Below are 12,134 nucleotides of genomic sequence, written 5' to 3'. Positions count from 1 at the left end.
GTCTCGATAAAAACAAAGGTGAGAGCGAAAAAATTAAAGCCGTTCCACTCAATGTGAAAGCTGTCGGAAGTGCAGAGCAGTGATTCGCCATAATGGGCTGCAGCGCCGTTATCCGCTCACTGCTGCATTTCAAATTTCCCGCCTTCGCAGTGCTCGCGCGCTCCCTGCCTGAAACTGCGCCAGCGGGAGTTCTGTTCTTTTAGCGCTTGCTTTAATTTTGAATACTGGAGCTCTTTTGCGTCATTTCGAATGCGTAATTTTTTTTCTTGCGCGGCTGGAGCCTTTCTGTAAGTGCCTAGCATAGGCAATTTACTTTCTGCGTCATGCTGCGTCATTTCTAATGCGCCTTTTCTTTCTTGCGCGGCCGCTTTTTTCGCTTACTATCGTAAAAAACTAGAGCCACTAAATAATGGCTCTAGTAAAAACCAACCCAACCAGCGTTCCTAACTAAATGAACGCGGCAGCTGCCGGTTATATACACAGATTTTGCCTGAAATGTACCTGCAGTTTTCTTTGCGCTAAGTAACGGGATGTAGGACAAGCGCCAGCGGTTCACGAGGTTTGAACGGTTGTGAATATTTAAACCGCGGGGTTTTCGAAGCCTCAGCGTAACTACCTGACCCCGGTACAGAAGGCTCTACTTGGGTCCGTTATCTCGCTGCGCCGCCTGATTCCGGCAGTCGCATCGACCGTTAGTGAGCTAAGACGACAAGGCGAGCCCATAAAGTGCTCTGCACTTTAAATGACAGAATTAAGAACGCCGCGCGGTGCTTGGGCTACACCCGCACACTCACCGCCTCCCAGCTTCCCCGTACTGTGCCGGCATTTTAATCACTTGCATGCTTGACTCAGGGTGCCTCGCTGATTCTTTAGCCGCCTTTGCAAATACTCTGCAGGATTTAGAAACGCAAGTGTATGGAGAAACGTCCGGGACTAAAAGCCGGGAAGCTGTTAAAAGTCCGCTTTTCTTTCAGAAATGCATAGTAAGTGTCACTGTACTAGCTAACCATCGCCCCATTTTGAACCTCTTCCTTAGTCTTTTTTTTCCATCCATTCATTCATTCATTCATTCATTCATTCATTCATTCATTCATTCATTCATTCATTCATTCATTCATTCATTCATTCATTCATCAGCCTATTTGTGTCCACTGCAGGGCGACGCCTCTCTCGACGTGGGAGAGACACAGAGATAAATAAAACTTTATTTGAAGCGACCCATGTCCGGGCTGCCGAAGATAGGGTTTTGGTTGGCCGGTAAGGCACCTAAACGGGCACACTCCGCAAGATTCAGGGCCCCGCACGTGGGGCTTTTGCCGAATACTGTATACCAGAGGGACCAATCTTCTTCTGGTGACTGGAGGCTGTTGTGTGTCCCAGGGAACCCTGCCAGTGTGGTTGCACCTATCCAGTGTAGCCTCCCAGATATATGTTATACCTTACTGGACCAGGCATAATTTTAGACCTGGGAATATAATGGAAGGTGGCACCTGCACCAGAGGTAAAGTTATTCGGGGATAAAGTGAAGCGCACCCTCCTTCGGTGCATCAATGGACATCAATGGGGAGCACCACGCTCTAAAAACTGCAGGAATGTAGAGGAGTGTCACGCCTAACGTGCAGCTTCCTCCCGGGAAGAGATGCGAACGAGAGTCCGCTGCATTTCATACGTCTTATTTCATTGGCTTGACACCCATTATTTTTCCTGGAGCGATTTATACCGGGAACTTTTCCAATTATAACCTCTGCCTCGAATCTTCCAATTTAGCAAGAAAGAAGCCGGTGAATATATTTTTAAAATTAATTTTCTTGTCGCATTCTGTGTTTCACCTAGTGCGCGCTTAGCCGTGTTGCAGTTGAAAACAATTAATTCTTGTAGTTCTGACAAATTTCTTTTGGCAAGTATAGTTGCAGCCAAAATGAAACACCCTTTATACTTCAGGGCAATAAATAGATCCCATATGCATGATTATGTTTTTCGTTCATAAAATGGGCAGTATGCATATGCACGCACATTAAATCCTCCAATGAGGAGTACTTTCGGTAATAATTACACACGAAATTCCGTTCCGAGGTAAGCACAAGCCAGGCGCATCCGGTGCGATGCAGAACCTTAATAAAACGTGTTGGCATGCTGCATGCTCAAGTAATTACAATTTCCGGGCAGTAAGGCACGCATATTTTTGTGTCTGCATGTTTTTTATTCCGCAGTTAAGTGGTTGATCAGATAGGAACAGTTAGAACCCGGGCCACGGTCGATGTCCCTTCACCAAATGGGCTTAAATACAAGTCACGCAGCAAAGCACAATTGATGAGAGAAACACTCATATTTGAGCTTGAAAATAATGGCCATCATACATCACACAATTCGCGTGCTTTGTCGAGGTTTTATTTTCACCCGTTTTGATCGGACAACGCACATCACAGCAACCATGTATCGTAGAGACGAGTCGTTGAATGTGATGAATGTGCATAGGCTGCGACGTATACATGATATGGTTGTGCTTTGTTGAGAAATACGAAACGGGATTTGTCATTGTGTAGGAAACCTGCAAGACTACTGTATATTGTGGAAATGAACTGCTTTCAGCACGCACTCATTCAAGAACCCGAAAACACTGACACAACTAAGCACCACTTATACAGAAAGGAATATACAAACAATATTTCTTCCACACACACACACAAAAACTTCAGTTGAATGCTTTGACATCCATAAATCTTTTCTGCAGTTCGGTATGGCATCTTCGTGAACGACCAAGGACTTGATATAGCTGTTTCTTCTTTTCAGCCCTACACAGTTCCTTTGGTGCCTCCAGTGTCCCGTCGGACGAACTAATCATGAAATCGTCTGCTTTTTTCTATTAATGAGTCAGACGTCTGCATCATTTTGAACCTACAGGGAATACAGTCATCCACACTTGTGTGAAAAAAAATATCTACAACACAGAAAGCGCGGCAACCTTTTCTTAAAAGGACACCACCAAAGTCACAAAGGAACTTGACGCTTTGGGTGTAATGCTAGAAATGCAGAAACTGCTGCCAATGTGGAAAATACGTCTGTTTGACCTCTTTGTTTTCGCAAGGCGGAAATGTGTAATTTGTTGCCAACCTTACTACAGGCATCTATCGTGTCATTCAAAAGTTAGGTATACGATTGCGACCGTATGTACCATACGCCAATAGAATCCGCAAATGGAACGCTTACACATTTAAAATCCCATTTTACAGTCTGTGATTACATGCATTTAGGCTAATTTACTTCTAGTGCGATAATTAATTTAGTTTTTAGCTTAATCGATTCTTCTTAATGAAACAAGAGTGCAGGCACAGCTGGTGTTCGGGCAGAAGTTCGTGCGGTAAAAAGGGGTATGTTAGGCAACGAACCTACAGCCCACTGCAGCGCCCGCTATTGTCCCTAAACATGTATTTGTTGGGCGTCATTGTTTACAAATATGAATAAATTTTCATCTGAATACCCGATTCTGCCTGTTAAAGATGAAGGTAGATTCCAAGGCCGGTAAACGCCACCGATTTCATGAGATGACTCGTGAGATCTCTCTCCAATCCATTAACAAAAATACAATTGACGGGGCCCCACGCAGAGCTAAGTAATTGGTCGTCACGCACTGTGCGCTAATAGATATCGGCGGACATTATACGAAGCGATAAGCTTATTAAATAGGTTAAATTTGTGAGTCGAGCTTCCCTTCTTAATTTCGTGCCTCGATCGGGTTGCAATGAAATTGATACAGATGATCTCAACTGTGACCGATTCCCTTTTGCCTATTCGAGAAGCGCATTTCCATTGCTAATAGCAAGGAACCTGCTTAATTTTAGGTTTATTAATTTCGTAAAGAAGGACTTGAAAAGCGCTTCGCCCGCTGGCTTGGGCTAGCGTATGGCACGGCTCTAGCAATCATGCGATTTGGTATCTACAGCGTAAACGGCGTTACCTTCCTTGCAGCTTCTGCATCGCTATTCGCACTTTGCAGGCACATGTGGCCGCGTATCAGCAGAACGAACTATACGCAGTGGCAGTAAGGTTAGTAGTTACCAGTTACAATTGTCGTTTTTGCTCTTATTAAAGACAATACGTGATTTCCTGGACACTAAACGCATCCTGCCCTTTTCTACATCGCAGATAAAGTTGAAAAAATAAATTGTCGTTTTAACGTAGATGTTCAATGGATCCCCTTCTTCCACTTTATGCATCACAGGTTCAAAAAATAAAGGGGTGATTATAATCGAGAAAATGCGGTATTTCAAATGTCTAAACCTTTCGCAGAAATATCTGTTTTTATAAACAAGGAACTAGTATTTTCCATATTTTAGATTAGCCACATTCCTTCCGCAGCAACATTATGACTGAACGGGAATCTTAAAAATTTTATTTGACGGATTACAGTCCACTACTATTGTTACAATGGCCATTTCGTCATATGACGCCCGCCGAGCTTCATCAGCTGGCAATAAAAGACGGCATTCAGTGACTCTTAGCAGACCTTCATCGCAGCTACCGTCAAACTTCATTCGCACACCAGGAATTTTCACTGGCGCAGCTTTGCTACGTTGCACCTGAATTATAATTCGCTGAGTCCAATGGATAAAATAGCACAAACAGCAAGGCTGGACATAAGATTTGAGTCGAAAAATGTGGTGCACGATGTGACACTACGCAGTGCAAAAACGACATGCTTACATTGCGTAATTTTTTCTTCGGCTCCTGACCACATCTTTCGGCTTTGATCGTATCCTGGCCTTTCATTGGCCGACTTGGCCCATTTGATCGCGATTATTGGCCATTCGGGTGCGTTTCGGGGACGCATACCCACGGGCGTTTTTTAGAGTGCATGGGGACCAATGTGTGAGAATTCTTACGTTGTTTTTTTTACGCGGCTACAGTTTTGTGCATAGAAAAGGAAACAAGCGTTCACCTCCATATTGATTCACCGCCGAAATTTCATTATCACATCTACACTTATTTTTTAGCAAAGTGAATGATGCAGCAACAATGAGCAACTACATATACAGGCGAAAATATGCAACTGGTTTACATATGGAATTAGCTGGTCCCAGCTGAGTAGGAGCTGTTTGTTTGTCTGGTCTTTGCACCGAAGCTTACCTCGTTGATAAAAAAATTGATGTTTTAAAAACGCTGTGTATGTTAACTCTTTGTTGTGAAGAGTTATCATAAAGTCATCAGTGCTAATCTTTCACAACCCTGAACGCATCGGGCGATGGGCATTGCTAAGACATTGACCTGATAAAAACTACGCCGGAAACTAATAATAATCACACGGACATTGACAATGAGATATCGAATGCGGGTCTTTTTTCGGTGTGATGTGCAGAAAAAGCATTTCACTGAAGTATCCACACTTTATAAAGTCATCAACATAGAGGGGTGGATGCTTTAGGGTACCAAAGCTAGATCAGAAAGGCGCTCAGTAGGGGAAGGGAGCGGTCCCACCCCTCCCGTTTTCTTTCGACACCTCTCGGATATGTCACTGTTAACATGAATCTTTTCATTTGTACCAATATTTAAGGTGATAATTATCTGCACCTATCCCGATGTCCTAACCTTTAACCTCAGTGACGATGGAATTCTTACTGGAATCAGGTACGATGAGGAGATCCTGTCTTTTTTAAAAGTGACAGGTCTCTTTCTGTCACCATAAGACAACCCCACCTCGTCACTCGTGTCACTCAGCAAAGGCTTCTCCGGTAAACCACCTGGAGGATCTGACGTAGACACTTCTTCCGATCCTTCAGCTTCTTCCGACGTACTGGAGGCCTCATCGGCTGAATGGGCAGTCTCACCATCATCGGAGGCATTGGAATCTGACAGTTCTTTGGCAGGTAAATCAGTTTCCGTGGGAGGTTGAGCTTCGAGTATGGGGGCCTTCTCCTCTTGCTGTTCCGAACTGTCTTCTGTTGACGCCAAAATGTCTGCAGGGACTGTCGTCACATCGCTTGGCTTATCTGTGCCTTGTGGTTGGATCTTTTTAACTACGGCGCCTTCAACTGCTACTTTTGGAACTTCTGGCTGTGCGACGTAGGCAGAGCTTTCTTCTGCAATGGCGCGGACCCCTATTGCAACTCTGTGTTCTTCAAAGGGGATGTCGACATACCCGTGTCCGCGAACACTTCGCAAGTCAATAGCTGGAAGCTTGTCACCTGCTTTTTTGTAAGTAGCGAGCAACTGCTCAAGGGTTTCAGGCTGTTTGCTTGGGACCGTTTCCAACAGGTCACTAGAGCTAGAAATCTTTAAGAATTCAGGCTTTGCCGCTGCCAATGTTTTGTTTCCTCGCGGCGGAAGGACGCGGCCCACCGCCGCCATCACACTTTTCGGCACTTTTTTTGGTTCTATTCTAGGCGGCTGGAAGGGCACCTTCTTAACTTCTTCTCTCTTGAAGCTTTCCTCGCCAGGGAGCTCTTCTCCTTCGTAATCCACTCCAGCCTGAGAAAAACTGACATGTTGCGCTTCCCCATTCAGAGACTGGCCTGCAGTTTGAAAATTTTGTCCACCGCCAAGCACACCACCCTGGCCACTTGCATGACCAGCAAACAGGGCCCTATCATTGCCGTATTGGTTTTGTGCTCTGTATGTATCTCCATTGCCAAATCCATTGCTTAAGCCATCAGATCCTAGTGCCCTACCATTTCCAATTTCGTCATCTGTTCCCTGTGCTCCTGTTCCACCATACTGATTGACTGGCCCATTGTCGTAAGGAACACGCTCTCCGCTTTCTTCTTGGGAGCCTTGCTCCTGGAAAGCTCCACTCCCTCCGTATCCATTCACTCCGGCGCTAAAGGATTCAGGTGTATTGTCATCTCCGTTTCCAGGCTGTCTTTTTGATTCATGACCCCGTTGACTGACTCGACCGTCAAAATTAGTTCCTTGATTGGCTTGAAATACTTGCCTTGATCTTTGCGCGCTGCTTTGTTTAGGGTTATTTGTATTCTTAATGAGGGGCTTCCACCCGCCTTTTGAGCAGAATTTCGGGGGCGTCAACCCACCCCCATTGCTATTTACTCTAGTCCGACCATTCGAAGGCTGGGTTCCAAAATTGCTCCCAGTGTCAAATTGTTGAGCTACAGATCTCCCTCCCTGCGATGTCTTCGAGAACCTGTGACTCTCTTGATTTCCATTACTTTGTTCATCTTCATTTTTGTTGATACCATACTGTCCCCCAGGACCCCCATTAGAGAGTCCTCCTTGAGCAAACGATCCTCCATTTTCATTGCCTTCAAAATTTCTAGAATTTGCATTACCAACAAGATAGCCACCACCATTCCTAAGGTTATTTATTCTTCCGTTTCCTTCTTGCCCATTAAAAGCCTTGGGATGTACCTTTGCTCTAAAGTCACCGTTACCGGCGTTACCAAAGCTCCCGTACTCGCCTCCATTGATATTTCCATTCACTTGTCTAGAAAATCCGCCTGAAAACTTTTCTGCGTCCCTATTTTTTTGAAAGTTGCCATTGCTAAATGAATTTTGTTGATTGCGATGGTATTTGGGGTACCCAAGATGAGAGCTTTTTCCTTGGAGATCATCATCATCTAGACCACCTGTTTCACCGTTAACAAAGGTCTGACCATTTTCGAACGAGTTTCTGAATCTCCCGTTGCCCAGTGATGCTCCTTGCTGTTGGGCAGGAAATTTAGCTTTGTATCGACTGTCCAAGATAGGCCTCCATCCTCCTCCGTTAGCGTGGGATCTCTGCCCGTAGCCCTTTCCGACAAATCCTGACTGCGTGGCCGCGTTAGTATTGCCGTTCTCACCGTCACTGGATAAGCCCCTGACTTTTGCGTACCTTTTTCCGTTGCTATTGAATTGCCTCTGCACAACGCTTTCTTGTGGCCCAGGTACGTCGAAAAAGTGATGGGATTGCCCTTCGATTCCGTCAGCTGGCTCCCCAGCATAGGCAAGTTCGGTGGGCTGTGCTTCTTTGTAGCCCTGTTTCTGCTTGAGACCTACTGACCGTCCTCGATATCTCGTCACTCCACTTGGAAAAGCGTGTTGTTGACGGCCTCCTCCGTTATGCTCTTGGTCTTGGAAGCCGCCGTTAGAAAAACCGTTAGTTCCCGAGCCCCCGTTGTAGAATCCGGAGTCGTCTTCGCCTGACTGGCTATTAGTACCTTGGTGTCCCCCATTCCCGAAGCCTTCCTGGTGTCTTGCTCCCCCATTGCCGTTCGTGCTACCTTGACTACCACTTCCCCCGGGAATATTTTTGTTTGCATAGCCTTCTTGTGGTCCTTCTTCGTCGTCAAATGTTGGCTGTTGAGATGGAGTGCCTCTGAAAGCTCCTTTTAACTGTCCTTTACCATAACCTTGAGAAAAGCCGTTACCGTTGCCACCATTAAACTGGCCTCCTTGGTGTCCACCATTATGAAAACCTCCACCATTCCCTCCGTAGCCTCCGTTGTCGCCGTTGTCGCCGTTGCCGCCGTTGCCACCATTGCCGCCGTTAAACTGGCCTCCTTCGAATCCACCACTGTGGAAACCTCCACCATGGCCTCCGTTGGCCCCGTTGCCGCCGTTGCCACCGCTGCCGCCGTTGCCGCCGTTAAATTGACCTCCTTCGAATCCACCACTGTGGAAACCTCCACCATGGCCTCCGTTGGCCCCGTTGCCGCCGTTAAGCTGACCTCCTTGGAATCCGCCATTGTGGAGACCTCCACCGTTGCCGCCATTGCCACCGTTTCCGCCGTTGCCGCCGTTTAAGTGACCTTCTTGAAATCCGCCACTGTGGGGACCCCCACCGTTGCCTCCATTGCCACCGTTGCCTCCGTTAAACTGTCCCTGGTATCCACCACTGCGAAAGCCTCCACCATTGCCTCCATTTCCACCGTTGTTTCCATTGCCACCGTTGAAGTTACCTCCCTGGAATCCACCACTGTGAGAACCTCCACCGTTGCCGCCGTTGCCATTGCTGAACTGACCTCCTTGGGATCCACCACTGTGGAGACCTCTTGCGGCACCGTTTCCATTGGTGTATTTGCCGCCTCCACCGCCGCCTGATTGTACCCCTTCAAATCCGCCATTCTGAACGTTTTCCCCTTCTCCGCTTCCGTAATTTGCCCCGTTCTGGGCACCGCCTCCGCTGAAGCCATTAGCCCGACCACCGGGCAAAGTTCCGCCACCATCATCGTAGTCTGGTGCAGCAGCACCGTTTGCGTTGTCCACCGGGTAAAGCGCGCCGTCGCCAGTGGCCGAATACACCGGTGTACCCAGCACTCCAACAGTTGCAGGTATTGACTTGAAATTGTGCATTACGTAATTAGGTACCTTTTGGACGAACAATGGCTCTTGCACTGATAGAAAGTCGTAACCACCGTGGTGCACCATAGAGAGAGATGGATAGTGCACCTTGGGCGGCACATGATGCTGTACAACCGCTGGCGATACAAGCTTGGGAGACAGGTTGTGCACCGCTAGCGGGACCTGCTGCACGTACGCGGCTTTCTTCGGAAGCACGCTCAAAGGTACCTTGTGCACGACTCGAACGACCGATGCTTTATCACCCGGCTTCACATGATTTGTCCGCAATGGAGCGTGTCCACCCGCACTTTTTATCTTTGTGACTGGAAGGCGCTGCGCAACAGCCGGGGCTTGGAACGGCACCGAAAGCACGGTAGCCTGGTCATATACCCCAGGGACCGCTGGTAAGATGGACGGTGCGAACTTCGTGACGGCTAACTTGGGTACCGTGGTCATGTAGCTTGGAACCTGGACACACAGAAAAAATAAAATGAGAAACATATTATTGCGTCGAAACATGCAACCATGCAAATTTGCGCGTAAGTTGTGCGAGAAAGAATTCAAACAGTTCTTCATTAGTTATGATTGATCGCTGTATTTTTTATTTATTGTCATCAGCTTAATAATGCAGGTGCAGCTCAGAGGGCCAAGTTCTCATTTCGGCTTGCAGTGGGCCTTACCGCAAACTTTCTCATTTGCCGATTTTCGATGACACGTGCAAGCAAACCTGTCGACTAATCCGAGTCACTCATATAAACGTACATTACAGGTATAGTTAGGGCTCAGTGTAGATACAAGAAACCACTGACGTACGCTGGGGTGTGTGTGTGTGTGTGTGGGGGGGGGGGGGGGTCGCCCCCTCTTTCTCGAGCTTTTCCAGTTCATGGTTGGGGACGATGAACGAGGCCACTAACTGTGCCTATAATCCAATAGCGGTAATCATTTTTCCGTCGCGGGCTACACACTAAACTCACGCGACTTCGAGGTCTAACCTCACCCCGACGATCAGCCATTTTGCAATATGCTGGAAGAAAAACAAAAATGAATGAATCAATCCGAAAATCACGTAAAGTACGCCTATACTGTATCCCGGAGGTACTTTCATGAGCGATTCCTTAATTGTTTGCACTTCGTTTGCTTAGTTTTTTATCGTTGTTGCTTTCTAGTTTTTCCTCCTTTAATGCTCTTCCTCTCTCTTCCTTCCTCCAGACTTCAGATTTCACTTTAACGATCATAAGGCTCATATTTCTGCAACCCGCGGCGGTGGCTCAGTGGCTAAGGCGTTGTGCTGTTGAGAACGAGGATGCGGGTTCGATTCCCGGCCGCGGCGGCCGCTTTTCTGATGGACGCGAAAAGCAAAAACGCCCGTGTGTACGAGATTTCGGCGCACGTTAAAGATCCCCAGGTGGTCAAAATTCATCCGGAGCCCTCCACTACGGCGCGCCTCATCACCTGCGTTGCGTCGGTGCGTTAAACCCGACAATTAATTAATTCAATCATATTTATGCACTACCTCACCTTCCATTATCAAAGCATGCAATATCGCGGGTCACACTTTTGACAATATCAAAGCCCCGATTCTCGAGTGTGGCTTTCGAACGCACCATGACAGGGAAGTTCGCGAGTCATTTTTAATCTTCAAATTTAACACAATCGCAAGCGGTCTGAATGAAAGTGCCCGAAAACTGAGTTGCTGCCCTGTGGACGCAATTGTTTTTTTTTTTTTGCGTGTGCTGACATTTGTAACGTTCCGTAGCGCATGTGTCGAACATATCATTAGCTTGCTTCTGGTTAGATTTCTGTAAAACGGGGCCCCGACTGTGTTATGTTTCTTGTCTTTTTCTTCTTTTTTGTTTTTTCTTGGGATTTATGCTTACACGTGGTTTGTGTAATCGCAACGAATGCCTTTATATACTGTACAACAACTGCCGCTACTGTTATTCTGATGGAGGCCGGTCCCCGGTCAAAACATCAAAACCATTCCTCTTTCGACGTGTGTCTCATTTTCTTCATAAAACAAACATGCACACACACACACACACACACACACACACACACACACACACACACACACACACACACACACACACACACACACACACACACACACACACACACACACACACACACACACACACACACACACACACACACACACACACACACACACACACACACACACACACGCGCGCGCGCACGCACACACACACAAACACGCACGCACGCACGCACACGCACACGCACACGCACACACACACTCACGCACACACACAAGAAAATTTCGAACAAGGTAGCGACCACGATTGTTGCCAACGTTTCAGCAGAGACTTGCCTTCGTCAGCGCGAACCCTCGCCTGGCTGGCACGCCTTATATAGGGGTAGTTCCCCAGGAGATAAAGGGAACGAAAGAGAAGGAATGGGCGTGCAGGAGCAGGATTGGTTCGGAAGTGTGAGGGGGCAGATATTGGGGAGGGAGAAAAGGTGCATATCTTTAGCTGCTGATATGGTAAGAGAAAAGTGAGGTTTCGTCGATTCATGGAAGGAGGGGGTGAGAAGGTGTTTATTGAAATACGGAAAGAACAGTGGAGAATCCAAAACAGCCAAGGTAACCAAAAAAGAGGCAAGGCAGATTTAAATGAATAAATAGAGAAAAAAAATGGAAGCTAAAACGTCGTTAGAGATGTACAGGGTCCAGAAATTGAACATCCGAAAGAAAAATTTCTACGATAATTTCCAGGGTGGTGCTTTGCTTTTTGAGGCTAGAGCAGGTTGCTTGCGAACTAAGAGCTTTGTGGGGAAGTATTCACAAAATGATGGGGTATGCGTGGTCTGCGGAAGAGAAACAGAAACTATGCGGCACATAGTGT

General features: G+C 46.9%; 1 protein-coding gene across 1 annotated transcript; it reads right to left on the bottom strand.

The window, feature by feature from the left end:
- Window positions 1-2,258: 2,258 nt before the first annotated feature.
- LOC144149568 (uncharacterized) lies at window positions 2,259-9,695 on the bottom strand. Its single transcript, XM_077681207.1, has one exon. The coding sequence runs from the start codon at window positions 9,352-9,354 to the stop codon at window positions 5,566-5,568; it is 3,789 nt and encodes a 1,262-aa protein (XP_077537333.1). The 5' UTR covers window positions 9,355-9,695; the 3' UTR covers window positions 2,259-5,565.
- Between the last annotated feature and the right edge of the window lie 2,439 nt (window positions 9,696-12,134).

Source organism: Haemaphysalis longicornis, unplaced genomic scaffold (genome assembly GCF_048455015.1).
Source record: "Haemaphysalis longicornis isolate Haplotype H1 unplaced genomic scaffold, Haemaphysalis longicornis Haplotype H1 scaffold_1, whole genome shotgun sequence".
Lineage (NCBI taxonomy): Eukaryota > Metazoa > Arthropoda > Arachnida > Ixodida > Ixodidae > Haemaphysalis > Haemaphysalis longicornis.
This window is presented reverse-complemented; position numbering and strand designations above follow the sequence as displayed.

What these genes read in the sequence shown, in the direction of transcription:
- LOC144149568 (XM_077681207.1), bottom strand. Translation starts at nt 9,354, where the DNA reads ATGGTGCACCACGGTGGTTACGACTTTCTATCAGTGCAAGAGCCATTG.